The 14,914-nt window shown below is 30.4% G+C and overlaps 2 protein-coding genes across 7 annotated transcripts; one reads left to right on the plus strand and one right to left on the minus strand.

Annotated features, from left to right (window-relative positions):
- The first annotated feature begins 1,585 nt into the window (after positions 1-1,585).
- LOC107891501 (NADH dehydrogenase [ubiquinone] 1 alpha subcomplex subunit 2) lies at positions 1,586-4,564 on the plus strand. Of its 3 annotated transcripts, none has more exons than XM_016816334.2 (4): positions 1,621-1,834; positions 1,914-2,020; positions 3,444-3,527; positions 4,237-4,564. In XM_016816334.2, the coding sequence occupies exons 1-4, from the start codon at positions 1,749-1,751 to the stop codon at positions 4,251-4,253; spliced, it is 294 nt and encodes a 97-aa protein (XP_016671823.1). In that variant the 5' UTR covers positions 1,621-1,748; the 3' UTR covers positions 4,254-4,564. The 3 variants fall into 3 exon arrangements, with proteins under 3 accessions (XP_016671822.1, XP_016671823.1, XP_016671821.1); XM_016816332.2 differs by lacking the exon at positions 4,237-4,564 and adding an exon at positions 3,617-3,777; XM_016816333.2 differs by lacking the exon at positions 4,237-4,564 and having other exon boundaries at positions 1,586-1,834; positions 3,444-3,871.
- On the minus strand, positions 3,974-8,789 carry LOC107891500 (arogenate dehydratase/prephenate dehydratase 2, chloroplastic). 4 transcript variants are annotated; one of them, XM_016816327.2, is made up of 11 exons: positions 8,286-8,780; positions 8,000-8,073; positions 7,815-7,907; positions 7,268-7,468; positions 6,962-7,042; positions 6,798-6,893; positions 6,628-6,705; positions 4,558-4,647; positions 4,403-4,467; positions 4,249-4,330; positions 3,974-4,172 (listed from the first exon to the last, which is right to left on the minus strand). In XM_016816327.2, exons 1-11 carry the CDS (start codon positions 8,563-8,565, stop codon positions 4,125-4,127), a joined length of 1,188 nt encoding a protein of 395 aa, XP_016671816.2. In that variant the 5' UTR covers positions 8,566-8,780; the 3' UTR covers positions 3,974-4,124. The 4 variants fall into 4 exon arrangements, with proteins under 4 accessions (XP_016671816.2, XP_016671818.2, XP_016671820.2 ...); XM_016816329.2 differs by lacking the exons at positions 3,974-4,172; positions 4,249-4,330; positions 4,403-4,467 and having other exon boundaries at positions 6,628-6,718; positions 8,286-8,784; XM_016816331.2 differs by lacking the exons at positions 3,974-4,172; positions 4,249-4,330; positions 4,403-4,467; positions 4,558-4,647 and adding an exon at positions 6,177-6,478 and having other exon boundaries at positions 8,286-8,781.
- Positions 8,790-14,914: the final 6,125 nt, after the last annotated feature.

Genomic DNA, 14,914 nt, shown 5'->3' on the forward strand with positions numbered 1-14,914 from the left:
GACATCTTAATAGAATGACATATAGCTCTCCACGCTAAAAAGAGTTTGTGTTATCAAACTTTTATGTTGTAATGTCTTATAGTATTTTTAAGAGTCTGTTGTATTTTTTTGTTCTTTTTCCTTATACCTTTTGTAATTAAGTAAAATAACAAGAAGTATGTTGCAAAAAGGAAAAAAGAAAAAGATTATTCACAGTTCGTTAAAATTATGCTAAGTGTTTGTATGTTGTAACATCCGATATCCAAACTCGGTGATTCGGGTCGAGTAAATAGTGTTACAAACGGTATAATAGATTTGTTCAATTTTGATTCATCAAACTATTAACCGTTTAGATTGCCTACTAATACAAGTTGTATTCTTATATTTTGATCTAACCATGTGATGCAACCTAGCAGTAGTTACATTAGATAATGAGTGAGCCAATATTTGATTACATTTTACATTACGTGTAAAAAACCGTTGAAGACAAATATAAATAATATTAAAGTGAATAAAGGAATTTTGTTTAAAGTAATATGTTTGAAAAATTACAAATATAAATAACAAATAAACTACACTTAAAACACTAGATCCTAACCATGGCTTAATTGATTATTTCATTTTTTTCCTTAAGCGCTTTTCTAACATATAAGCCTTGATTATAATTCATTTTTAAGAGCTCAAGTGCTCATCTTTTCATGTTTGGATAATGGGTTCAAAACCCTACATTAATGTAGCTAAATATGAAAACCAATTGCAGTTGTACAAACAAAAGTTGAAGCTTCATATGAGAGCTGAAGAATTAGGCCAATTTAAACTTGATGCGTGCCTCAACTTCTTTTCATGATGGTTGGAATGAGAATTATAATATTTAGCTAAGGATTATTGAGTGAGTTATTGAGTCAATAGCACGATGGCTGAACGAGTCCACCTAGGCGACTCTCCACCCACCTCCGACAAACACTTGTGCTAAAACCAACAACTTCATCCGTCGAGAACCTACTCAACAACCTGGGACTTACATCATCCAAATTCCCAAGGACCAAATCTACCACACCCCTCCGCCAGAGAAAGCACGTCGCCATGCGCATCTATCCAAACGGAAGCCTTGTCAGAGTACTTATCGCAGTTGATGTTATTGCTTGTTGACCACCATCCTCGTCGCCGCCATTACTGTTGTTATAGAACCGACATAGCTTTGGTAGAATCCTTAGCTGTCGCTTTCTCGATTTTTCTTCTTGTAGTGAGTCACTAAGTTAACAAAGGTGGAGTGAGTCCACTTGGGTGACTCTCCACCCACCTTGATGAACACTTGAATTTCAAACGAGACTTGAAATATTAATTAAAATATTAATTTTTAGTGAGATTGTTATGGTAATTTGGATAGTAATTTGTATATGTTGTATATTCACGATATATTATTTATCTTTTATATCACATTGATATATAACTTAATAATTATAAAAACATTTAAAATATAAAAAATTCATAAAATTTATACAATTTTAAAAATTAATATGAAATGTGATGCGAGTAATCATATTTAAAATTTTAAAATTTTAATTAATATTTTTTTAAAAATAATTATTCAATTTTTTTAAAGGTTGATGGATTTATCTTAAAAAAAATAAAAAATAAAAATGACAAAAGAGTCAAATTTGTGATTATGCGTTTATGAATCATGATTGGATTTGTTTTGTTTCATCTGTAGCACCAGCTTTCCAATCGTGAAACCTTGGTTTTGTGAGATACTAAAGGAAAACAAATGAATGGCGTGGAGAAGCCAATTATCTCGAAATCTCAAAGAGCTACGAATTCTGTTTTGCCAAACTTCCCCTTCCAGTGCCTCCGCTAGGTTTTGTTTTCATCAATCTATATCCTTTTCTTTCTGGTTTTCTTTTATTTAATTTCTCTTCCCCCCCCCTTCCTGATAGATCATTCGTGGAGCAAAATTCCAAGGATCTCAAGACTTTAAACCCCAAATTTCCGATCCTCATTCCTGAATGCCGTGGGATTGAGCCCCAAATTTGGGCTAGATATGGTATTTTTCTTATATCCATTATCCATCATTTATGAAGTTTGCTTTTTTCATTTTCGAGTTTTGATCTAGGAATTGAAGATCACTGCTTAAAACAACTACTTAGTTCAATATAGTGAGATTCTGGGGAATCTTGGATACGCATATGAACTACGGAATGCTTGAAAATTTCGACGGAGTGAATAATGTACTGACCCTTCGAATACAAGAAATTTTGTTCTCGTCTGTTATTATTATAACATGATAAACTGTTTGGTGGGAATAGATTTCCGTTTATGATGAATTTTGGTCTCTATTCCAAAGTTTAATGTTCATTGGGTGATGTATGACAAATTTAAGATAATCTGTCATAGTGCCTTTAGGTGGGTTTGGAAACTTAGGGATTTTAGGTTTTTAGTTATGGTAGAAAGTAAGATTTCGGGTATGTTTCTTATAGACTGTAGATATGATCACAAAATAGTGGCTGAAAACTAGACCTGAGGTTGTAGTAATTTCCTGTCAGCTGCTGGGTCATGTTAGTTTTGGGTTAATTTGGCTGCGTGATTCTAGGTGGAAATGGGTTAAGAATAACATGTAGAATAAGTTTTGTGAAAGAATACATACAATTGATAAGATTTAAGAGTGAATAAGGGAGGAAGTGAAGCGTTCTATGGTTGATTGTATAATATGTTATTGCTTTATTATATGTTTGGTTAAACCGCATGATATAAAAGATGCTTCATTCTAGATTCTTCACTGTGAATTGTGGTATTTGTGAACTCGAATCTCTTTCTTCTCTTTGTTTTTGATCATTCTTTGATTTTGCATGACATTGCATACTTGCCTGTTTTCTGGTCTTGGACAGGGGACTTGAAATTAAATTACTTAATTACTATATATTATTTCTCACCATTAACTCTTTTGTGTTCCAAAATGAGGGGGTTTTGATTTCTTCATGTACCCGAGCCACAAGCCAGTGGAGAGTGTTTTTTTAACATATTCTTTTTGGACAATGATTTGTTACTACTTGCTTTTGTATTTGTTTAGTCCACGCTTGTATTGTTTGGTCTTGTATTTGGTAAAGCCATTTCTTTATTGGCTGTGAGGTATCTGAAATTTTGTTCTCTACACTGATAATACTTGTCAAGGGAAGCATTTAGGTTCACCGTTATTCATTTCCCTAAGGATAGACTTTTGTTTCGTTGTTTACCATGTTTTATTATATGAATGATCATGGGATCTGTGTGGGAAGTCTATCTTCCTTCGCACTTTTTTTTATCACAAATTACATTTGTGTCCATGCAAGATCCTTGCTAGCTACCTTAGGTAGTATAATGGGCGACACTGAGCTCATTGTCTTCCCCATGCTTTGTTCTTTGCCTGAACTGTCTGAACATAAATACATTTGTGGTATCAATCTATTGGATCCAATTTGATTTAAATGTAGATATGGGTGTTGAGAGGGGCATTCGCTTGGAAGGTTTGACTGAACCACAGATATTGAAGGCACTAGAAGACCTTGTGAAAGCAGGTGCATCCCTCAAAGCCTAATACATTGCTGGTATTGAATCGAATTATTCGAAATAAGTTGATCTTCTCTGAAAAGTTTTCCCTTTGAAGGTTTTCCTTATATTCAGCTGTCATGATGATAGTGTTGGATGGTTGTTGAAAGTTCAGAAGTTATGTTGTTCCCTTGCCATTTAAGGTTCAAAGTTCAAACACTGCAGAAACTTCCCCTGATTATAGAAATATTAAAATAAATTACCAAAATTTAACATGAAGATAGCTTTTGTGTTTAAAAATCTATATTTTTGTATGTGGTTTAAGACGAGAAATCAATATTAGTAATACCGATAGGAGAAGATAAAGAGAAAACAAAGTGGTAAATTTTGTCATTATGTTTATTGTTTTTTATATTTTAATTTTATTGAATTGTATAGTTGCTGCAATTATATTGATGATGTTTGACAACCTATATAAAAGCCAATAACCTGTTTGAATTTTATTTCGTATTTATTTTTGTATGAGGTGTATAAAACGGTCGATAATTGTCATAGAATGTATATCATATATTTATCACCACGTGGCTTGGGTGATGGACCTCCTTTATGATGAATAAGATTCTGGCTCATACCATTGGATAGCTACCTAGAACCCGTAAAAATGTCGAAAGCTCCTGTAAATGAAATTATTAGCCTCTATAATGCTGAAAGGTATTGAAATAGATGATCTTGATGTAGAGGGAAGCAAACCTTGAGATGTTTGAGAGCAGTTTGTGTCGTTTGATCAGCCATTGATGCTTCAACGTCCGCGTAGAAAAGGTAATTGAAGTATCTACCAACCAAAAATAACATACCAATTCATCTCACTGAAACTGTATATGTGGATGTCATACAATATACGTACCCATTGCTTTTACTGTTATTCTTTGATGCGTGCAAAGGTTGGTTCTTCAATGGACGACTTTCAATCTGGTTTCAAGCAAACATTGAAGACGTGCTGTCAATTGCAATATGACTAAATATATAATAATGTTAATGTGTGTGTATATATATATGTACCTTTATAAGTTTGATTTGATTCGAGATAAAAACAGAAAGTGCATCAGGAAGCGCAGAAGAACCGTCCTTTAATGTGAAAACGATACTTGTCTGTAATTTTTCATCAGGTAATGGCAACTTATTAATAAATATAAAGCCCTTTTTTTTTTTTGGTGAATAACAAAGTACACAATAAAAAATTAAACTAACTCCCCTAAGAGGGAATCTTCAAACACTCTTAAGCCTAATCTCCTGTCATGAACCATCCACTTTTGAAATCTCATTTTACCTTTTTTTAATGTTTTGAATGATTCTTTCAAGTGACACTTGACATTATTTTTCACATGGTATTATGACTTTTGAATATATAATTGTTTTGATGTAAAAATAATGTATTTTGAAATATATATTAATAAACATTGAATAACGTATTTCAACATTTAACACAATTCTGAATAATGTATTTCAATTAATGCCAAAATAATTGCATTAGAAATTCTGAATAATGCATTTAACACAATTAATGCCCGTCATCTTTTGAAAAAGGTAATATATAAAAGTCTACAAAATGATACTTGATGAGTAAAATTAAAAAATGTCATATATTCTTTTTTTATTATTTATTTTACTATTCTCACATTCATTTCTTATCCCCTCAATCTTAATTATAGAGTTTTTAAACTAAAATGATAGTGTATCAAATATATTCATGCTATTTTAGTATAATTACTTGATATACAACTGGTGGAGTTTCTAAACTTCATAAGCATGATTAAAAATGTGACAAGTGTCTCATTTGTTTATATATTAAATATTTTTATTTTTTATTATACTTATTGGACACATGTCAGTGTCACACCTCTTATTTTAGTTTTTTTGCTATTTTATATATTTTTTATTTTGAACTTTTTCAAAAATGTTAAATTGAGTAAATCAATAATATGGTAAACTAGTATCAATATATTGCGATATGATTATAAGTTTCATCCTATAAAACTACATTGAGAAGTTGTAAAAAGTTATTTTCAAAAAAAAAAAAAGTTTTAAAAAGTAACATATTTGGGTTGGATACACTACAGCAAAGTAGGGACGTAGCAGTGTTTTTCAGTAAAGCGCGGCTAGCGTGAACACACTAGTGGCGATTCTAGCTAAAAACGCTGGAAAAAGGCAATTAATTAAAGCGGGAAATATGATTTCCTGAACAATGGGTTTGGCGAAATCTGTGAAACAATTATGGCGTTTCTAGTAAATGTGTCAAACAGAGAATAATTTTTTTTTTTTAAAAAAAATCCTATGTATTTATACAAAACAATTAGCAACGTTGTAAGTTGCAAAAAGAAACGCCACTATTTGTTCTGTATAAATAAATAATATTTTAAAAAATTATTTTGTTGTTTTTTTTACATTGATATGGCCGCATTTCTTCCTAAAATGCGTCAATAGGCTATGTTAATGAATTATTATAAAAAAGTTTCTAATTACTTAAAATTATATAATTAGAGAAAATAATATAAATTTAGAAGAAATTAATATGAATAATAATATTCATTTAAAATTTTTCTTTTATAAAAAAGGAATAAATGGTAAAATATATTTAAATTTAAATTAGCATTTCAATAAAAAATATTTTATATTAAAATAATAAATTATAATTTAAAATAAATTTTATATATTTATATTGTTTCTAAAAAATAAATTAGGTTCCAATATATAGCGGCGTTTACCCGAAATCACTGCAAATTGTGTATATCTAATGGCGTTTTCTGGATAAAACACCGTCGTTTTATAAGACCCAAATAATTGGATGACATCGTTTTGATTTTAGCAGCGTTTTTTTGTGTGAAACGCCGTGAACGCTGATCTTTCCCCTCCCAGTCCTCCCCTCGATTCCCTATGTGCAGCGGCCCTCCATCCGTCCCGTCTCGAGGCTCCATTGAAAACTCTTTTAAAGAAGAATTAACATATTGAAAAGTTTTAAAAAATTAACATACTGGGGTTGGATATAGATCGGTTTTGTTCGAAAATCCCTTTTAAGGGTCCATAATACAATACGGTATCCAACAATATAATGAACAGCAAATACATGCTGACCTTGAAGGGCGTATCTGTGGCAGGAGTAAGGGGTTCCCTGGCTAGCAACAGAAATCGAGTTACGTTGTTGCCATCGTCCTGCAATAAACATCTAATTAAACAAAGCCAGACTCAGACCATTTTGTGTGTGTGAGATATAGGAAGGTTTTGTGGTGAAAGTGGAAACTGACCTGAACATTTGAGGCAAGAATGTTGAGTCCATAAAGAAGCGCAGCAGATGAACTAGCCAAGGCTCCTGTGTCTCTTAGCTTTTCGGCAGCCACTTTCTATATATACACATGTTTATCATTAAGACCCATCAACTGTAATGTGGCTCATCATTAAGACCCTTTACCTTTGCTGCAACTGCAGTACTAGCCACTGCTTCTCCCTCCAATCCCAACTTCGTCAAGCTCTTCTCACATTGAGCAAGTGCCTCAAATGTCGTATCATTCAAATTCAGGGTTAATATGTAAATTCAATAAGGTAAATAGAACCGATACAAGCATAAGAAATAGCATACTGTTATCCCAATCAAAAATATCATTTAGGTATCAAATTAACGTATTAATAAAAGTACTGTATATAGTTGAGATTAAATTACATATATATTATTAAGCCCTGAATTAAGTAGGTTGAAGTAGGTTTTAATGGATCATACTTGAGGATGGCTAAGAACGGTTTTCAAATCATGAAGGTCAACGCCATTGTTGGCAAGCAAGCAATGGGAAACAGCAAACCGAATTTCACCAATTATATGCAGACTGTGGCGAAGCAAAAGGTCGTAGTTTCCATGGATGCTTCCTCCTAATGAATTCTCTATCGGTATTACTGCCCTGTCTGCAACCCGCCTTGCAACTGCCTATAATAAAAAAAGAAGAAGAGTATATGGCATGAATCAACTAGGAGAAATATATCTTATATAAATACCAAGTAATTTTTAACTAAATATGACTTTCTCAAAAATACATATATACCATCTTTAATTTTTTTTGTAAAAATAAAATGATGTTACGATGATAATTGTGGTAATGATTTGTAAAAATAAAATTTACAAATTCATAATAATTTTATAACAAAAAAGGAAAAATAGAAATGTAAGGATCTAATAATTAAAACAAATTAAATTATTTGAATATATAGCAACAAACTCTAAAATAAATGACTGGTTATGGATTGTTTTAAGAGGAGTGTAAAGGGTAAGTCACTTGAAAAGTTGAATGGAAATGCTGGCAAGCAATAGTTTCACAATTGGGATATGCTTTCTCTGCAGCTGATTCACTATATGCCCCACGAATTCCCTTGCAAAAATTAACAACCATTAATACATCAATGGGTCATTTCAAGATAAATATATGTGTTTAGTGATAATTATATAATAATAAATAAACACCTGATGTGCAACACGAAGGCTAGGCTCATTACAACCTCCTGAATCTGAAAATGGCGTTGAAGACAACGAGGGCGCTGTAATGAAAAACAAATTATTACTTGTTTACACATCGGTTAAGTACTTGATCGTGTGCATATGTCTAAATTACATTTTAATCTAACTTATAAAAATTAATCTATTCAATTTTTTAATAAAAAATAAAATACAATTTAAATTATTTAAATAAACGAAACTGACTATTTTTTTAAGCAGATTGAGAGAGAGAGGATGTGATAGGCAGCTTTACTTGTATGCAAAACTTGATATTTAGAGACGGTATCATGAGGCAAATCAGATTGAAGGTGGCAGCGCAGTTGGAAGCCATTCATGTCGGCTACCGGCGCGGCGCAGTTTTTGGTGTTGCCACTCTCAATAGTATTACTAATTCTGGCTTTCTGGTGGAAAGCAAAATCCAAGTTTAAGCTGCGAAGGTGTTTTGAATAAAGATGGGAATGGGGGTTTTTGAAGCTAGTCGTTTGCCGATAATTAGAAAGAACAAAGAGATAGCCGCCGGAGAACAGCGCCATCGTCGAATAGTGGACTGTTAATTAGCGAAAGGAAGGATAGTCTTTGGCTTTACAAACTCCACCGGTGTTGCTCCGCTCCCTGCAGCCTCTTCAGCTTTTTAAAAGAATGAATTGGGAAATTAATGGGTTAATTTCATGCTTAGCCCCTTATGCTATATTAGCTTTCTCTGTTTGGAACCAAATAAAAATTAAAACTGTCATTCAAGTATGGATAGTGGTATCATGAAATTATGATTCCTTTAAAACTTGGCTAGTTAATTACACCAATAGACCTGAGTTTGTGTAGATCTTTTATTACCTATATTTCACTGGGAATAGAATAGGTGTAATCTGGGAATCTTTTTTGGGTGCGAATCTAACTTATTTATAAAATATAAAATATTAGTTTAGCTTAGGCTTTTTCTCATCTACTAAAAATATAGTCGTGATTTGCCTGTGATAGAATTTGGAATCTCAATTTATAGGATATAGGTCACTAGAGGAGAGGCATGGTATTACTTGATCTCATTTATAATCTTTTTTGATGTAGCGATGTAGCGATGTAGCGCTCTCGTTTTATGAATTTGTGCTTCAAACTTGATCTCATTTACAATCTTTTTTGATGAAGCGCTCTCACTTTATGAATTTACGCTTCAAGAGGCCTCTTTAGACACTTAGCTCTTCACATAGTTGGGAGACAACATCAACTCGTCTTGGAGACAACATTAACCCGCTGAGAGGTTTGTCAGCAGGGGCGAAACTAGAAAAATTTTTTAGGAGAGCCGAAATTAAATTGTAATTTTTAATAGCCTAAATATTTATAATTTTTAAAGGATTAAATCAAAATCTCATCATTTTTAAGGGGCCAAAAAAAATTTTCATTTTAAGGGGGCCGGGGTGTTGCCGGCTTCCTAGATATGCCACTATTTGTCAGCTCTAGACAAACGACACTTTAAAAATTTCTCTGAAACAAATCAGCCTCATCTCAAAAATATTCTTTATATAAATAAAGAGAAACATAAATAATCATTTATGTCATAATATAAACTATTTTTGTAGCTTTTTAAAAATTTATAAATGTATAACATATTTATTTATATTAATTTTATTTTTTTATTTCTTCCTATATTATAATTTTCTTTTCTCTCCATTAGATAAAAGAAATGTTTATAATATTATAATTAGATTAATTTTTTTATAAAATGAGTTAATGTACTAGATATCCTCAAACTATGACCTTTATTCTAAATTGGTCCTCAAACTTTCGATGTTATATAATTCGGGTCCTTTTATTATTGAAACCGTTAAGTTAACCATTAAACAACACGTAAAATTTTATATGACATAATTTGAAATGAAACTTTTAAATAAAAGTAAAATGTTGTTGCGTATCTTTTAAAATAAAAAACTAAAGTCAAAGTAAAACCTAGAAAAGAGATAGTGGATGATCATTTATATAAAAGTATCAAAAACCTCAAAATCAATATTTTTACAACATCCATTTTTACAATATTCATTTTTTATGGATATATTTAAATTATATCACATAAAATTTAGCGTTTCATTTAATGTCTAAATTAATGATTTTAGTAACGGAATGACCTTATTTATAGAACATCAATAGTTTGATGATGTAATTAGAATACTTTAAAGTTTAAGGACCAATTTAAAATGAGGATAATAGTTTGGGGATATTAGGTGTAATTACACTAAAAATATATATTGTGCCTTTTCTACTCCTTTTTCTCTTTTTTCTTTCCTTTGTTCTTGATGATAAATAAATAATTATAATTCATTTTATAATTAAAATTAATTTTTTTAAAATAAATACTTTTTAATTAATTAGTTTATAAAAATAAAGTAATTATTTTAATTATTTAAAAACTTAATTTTCCTTTTTTCTTTTCACTTTCCTTTTTCATTTTGTACAAATAAATTTGTTCTATAAAAGATTAAATAATTTATCAAATACAAATGCATATTTATAAATAAAAATATTTCCTTTTACCCTTTTCTTAAAAAAAAAATTTCTTTCTAATCGGGCTACCGAACTCTGATCAAATCGGAAACGGGGATTTGATTCCCATCGCCGATTGTACCCTTTGAATGGTTAAAAAGAAAAATTTCAAAATTCCCTAAAGGCTTTGTAACCGAGAGGTTAAATTTAATCGGTAAACAGATTTTCCCACTTCTTTTTAATTAATTTTGATATTAAATAAATTCTGTGTTTCTAAAAAATAAGTAATTTAGTATTTATCAATTTGGAGGGTGAGTATATATTTCTAAAAAATAAGCAATTTAGTATTTATCAATTTGGAGGGTCAGTATATATTTCTAAAAAATAAGCAATTTAGCATTTATCAATTTCGAGGGTGAGTATATAAAGGCAATTAATCACAATATTTTTTTTATCAATTTTACATAATTTTGATTGTTATAGTAATAAATTTAACTCTCAAATTTATATATTCTGTCTATTTATAAATATTAGAAGTTAAAGTTTTTTACATGTATTCTTTTGAATTTTATAGATTTTTTTAAAATTTATACTTTTTTTAGATAATTTTTTAGAATTAAGGCCAAATTGATAGAATATGTAAATATTAAGGACTTAATTTGTTATTATACTAATCAAAATTATGTACAACTTATGGAAATAATTAATTGTCCTTAGTTGTCAACTTTTAAAAATGATAGGAATTAAATTACTTTATTTTTATTTGTAAAGAATCAATTTACTTAATATCGAAATTAAGAAAATTTGGAGAGGTGCTTTTACCAATTTAATCATTCATTGCAGCATGTATAAATGAGTTGAGATAAAACAAAAGTTACAAAATTAAGAAAAAAATAAAAATAAATATTTTTCCTTTTCTTTACAAGAGATAGTAGTAGGAGATTATTTAGTGATTGATCTACAAATTGATGATGTTAACTAAAAATTTAAACAAAAGTTCTTTTCATGCCTATTACTATCTTCTTCCTCTCATGCCTAACCCTAAGCTCATACCTAAAATTAGCACAAGTGAAATTTAATTATTTGCAAAATAAGTCAAACCCTTTTTTATCTTTCTAGACATGATTTAGCCCCAAATGAAAATTAGTAAGAAAAAATAAATTTGATTAGTTATACAGAAGAAATATAAAAAAGTTGACTAATATTAAACTAATGGATTAAAGTGCAAATAAAAGGAAGTTTGAAGGGCTTAACATGTAAATAAATCCTAGCTACAATAATAATTAACTTAACTTGTAACACTCCGCCCGACGTAGTCTTAATTTAAGGTTTGTGTGGGCAGATAGTTTGCTAAGATCAAACTAAGGAAAGGTCGAGTTGTGTTCTATTTGCTAGTGTTGTATTTGTATTGTTTGTGGCGTCATGATTGGTGAACTGTTTGATTAATCTGGTAAGTTTGCGATGATTTTGGTTGAAAGGTTCACCTTTGGCGAAGTATAGGTTTGTGGCCTTTATGTCCTGGCGTGGTTGTTGGGAGGAACCCGTCAATCAATGTTTTTTCTTGTTAAGTTTTGTGAGATAGATCCCTCTATTTATATACGCCAGTAGAGAATTGTAAGATTGTGGACTTGATAGTTTTTGTTGAGCACGTGTGTTTACTGTTCATTTTTACTTGAGTTTTTACTAAGATCTAGTTAGAAATTAGCTAGATTGTGATGAATATTTTATTGTGTGATATGCTAAGAATGATTATGTTGGCCATAATAAATAGAGTATGAGTTAGCTTTGCATGTTAACCACGTGTTAGTTCTGAGAGAGAGAGAGAGAGAGAGAGAGAGAGAGAGAGAGTTGTGAGCTATAAATATTGGTTGGACTCTTGTTTTGAGGGTTCTTCTTCTCTTTTCTCTTGCTCTATTGTACTCTGGTATCCTACTTAAGAAGAGTTTTACGTTGGATAGGAATCAGCAAGTGATCGAATAGTAAAAAAGGGTTTTGTGTGTAACAATAGAGATGGTGTAGCAAACATGGAAGAGTTTTGGGGAACTTTAATTTGATGTGTAGCGGACAGGCGTAGGAAGTTTTCTGGAAAATCTGCATTTCATTTCTTGAAAAATTGCATTGGCATAACCATGCATGCATAGTTTTGCCATTCGAGTTTGATGAATTCTCTGCGACATTTTGATCTACTTATTATGCTATTTGTGACTCTATTTGAGTTTAGTTATACATTAAGCTTGTTAGCTCACCCAATTTTTCTGAATTTTCAGGTAATCAATAGAATTAGAATTGGGCAGTGTTTGGGAACTCGGATTGGTCTCTCACATAAAATGGTTTGATATGTTAATATTCAAATTTTCTGGACTTTTGGTTTTGGTTTAATTTTCAAATTTAGTTTTGGTTTTGATTTTTGTTATTCAATTAAAGACTTCTGCATTATTTTTAGTTAGTTAAAAATAAATGTTTGGTTTTCAAAAATTCAACAAGTTGAGGATTTTCCGTTTCAAATTTGAAATGAGTTTTACGAAGATTAATAACAAATGTTTCAGAATGTGCTCAATTAGCAAATTATATGTTTTCATTTATCGAGGTCACGGTTTTCAAATTATCAACTTTGAAATTTCTACAGCAAATTTTTATTTAGAATTACAAGTTTTTTGAAGCAAGTGACTTAAGCGCTGTAATTGCATAAAATTGGGTTTTTAAGTTGGCAATTGATAAATTCACATAAACATTTTAAGAATGACAAATTTTCCTATCAAGGAATTGTGGCGAGTTTTATAATACCTTGATTTTCATTTTCATAACGAGTCACATTCTAGAAAGTAAAGATTTCAACGTATTTTTGTAACCTTCTAGATTTGGCCATAATGTCTAGGTTGGGTTTGGAGTGTTACAATTAGTTTATTCCAAATTAGGGTAAGGTTTTTAGGCCATTATGTTACTTAAGGTACCATTACCCCAATAGAAAGATTAATAGAATTTGCAAACTATGTAAAGCCTTATATGAACGGCTCAAAAAGAATCCAAAACCTTGGACAAATATTCACACCAATATAGTTACTCAAATAAAAAACAAATCACAGAGCTCCCTTGTTTAAGTTTAGGAGATCCAGTCGTCCTTAAGATGGTAGAAACAAATGTTTCTAAAATAAGGTATGGTGGAATCTTTGAACGAGTCAAGGGAGGAAAAGAAAAGATAGTCTAATTTACTTTTAGGCACTAGACTCCAACTAAGTAGAATTACAATACAATTAAAAAGGAAATTTTATCGATCGTTTTATGCATTACAAAATTTCAAAATGATTTGTTAAATCAAAATTTTCTTTGATGAAATGATTGTAAATCTGTAAAAGAAGTTAAAAAAATGTTCATAATATGCTAAATTAAACAGATATTTTACTCACAAAGAAGTTTTACAAAATGATTTGATAAATCAAACATATTTTTGCTATATAACAAGCAATTTTAAGTATATCTCATTTTGAAATTGAATATATTAAAGGATTAGCTAATTCTTTACCTGATTTTCTCACCAGAGAATTTATCCAACAAATGCACCCCCTAAAACTCAAAGAAAAATAAAAAGGAAAAAAAATAGAAGATATGACATCCTCTAAACCAAAAATAGCATCAAAACCAATCAAATCCTATTACAAAATATGCCTTCAAAGAAGAAGAATATTAGGACTCATCCTCTCCAGAAACATCAAAAAAGTTCATCACTAAAAATTACACAAAATCCTAATAAAAAAATTAGTTCTCAAATCAAAAAATGGATTTAACCTCTTTTTCAATCACCAAAAGTGGCACTTGCCATTACTAGACTGAATAAAAAACCACTCTCAAGCATATTGTTGCAAAGGTGACCAACATTTTAAAAAATCGAGAGATTGTTTTACATAAACCTAAATCTTTCACAAAATTTTAGAAGAAACATCTCTTCAAGAAGATTACCCAAAAGATGAATTTTCTAGAAGTTTTGAAAATTCATAATAGAATATAAATTTTATAGAAAGCCCAAAATACAATGAAACCATACTAATCCAAATCAGATTAGTATTGTTTAAATATTACACATATCCAAAAGATCGCAATTTTGTTACTCATTCAATAGCCCAAATTATCAAAATCATTTTTCCAAGAGACTACGACAAAGATGCAAATACCTTCAAAATAATTCCTTACCAAATTCACCACCGAAACAAACCATCACTCATTTTTTACATATTGGAACTACAAAGTAATCTAGTACAATACCTTTCTCATCAACAACCAACATATGGGGCACTCATGACTCATATAATTCAAATGTGAAATACATTACAAATTCCCCAATTGGTTTTAGAAATGATAGAACTGGTGATGCAAGCATAGATGGGTTGAAATTTATTAAACTAAAGTCACCAAAGCTTT

Source organism: Gossypium hirsutum, chromosome D09, assembly GCF_007990345.1.
Source record: "Gossypium hirsutum isolate 1008001.06 chromosome D09, Gossypium_hirsutum_v2.1, whole genome shotgun sequence".
NCBI lineage: Eukaryota > Viridiplantae > Streptophyta > Magnoliopsida > Malvales > Malvaceae > Gossypium > Gossypium hirsutum.

Bases quoted from the DNA above. Each gene is read 5' to 3' on its own strand.
- LOC107891501 (XM_016816332.2), top strand. From the start codon at position 1,749: ATGGCGTGGAGAAGCCAATTATCTCGAAATCTCAAAGAGCTACGAATT. The intron at 1,835-1,913 runs GTTTTGTTTTCA...CCTTCCTGATAG, and splicing joins CCTTCCAGTGCCTCCGCTAG to ATCATTCGTGGAGCAAAATT. The intron at 3,528-3,616 runs GTGCATCCCTCA...TTCCCTTTGAAG, and splicing joins AGAAGACCTTGTGAAAGCAG to GTTTTCCTTATATTCAGCTG.
- LOC107891500 (XM_016816327.2), bottom strand. From the start codon at position 8,565: ATGGCGCTGTTCTCCGGCGGCTATCTCTTTGTTCTTTCTAATTATCGG. The intron at 4,648-6,627 runs GTCAGCATGTAT...GAAAAATTACAG, and splicing joins CCACAGATACGCCCTTCAAG to ACAAGTATCGTTTTCACATT. The intron at 4,173-4,248 runs GTTTGCTTCCCT...TTTCATTTACAG, and splicing joins CTGCTCTCAAACATCTCAAG to GAGCTTTCGACATTTTTACG.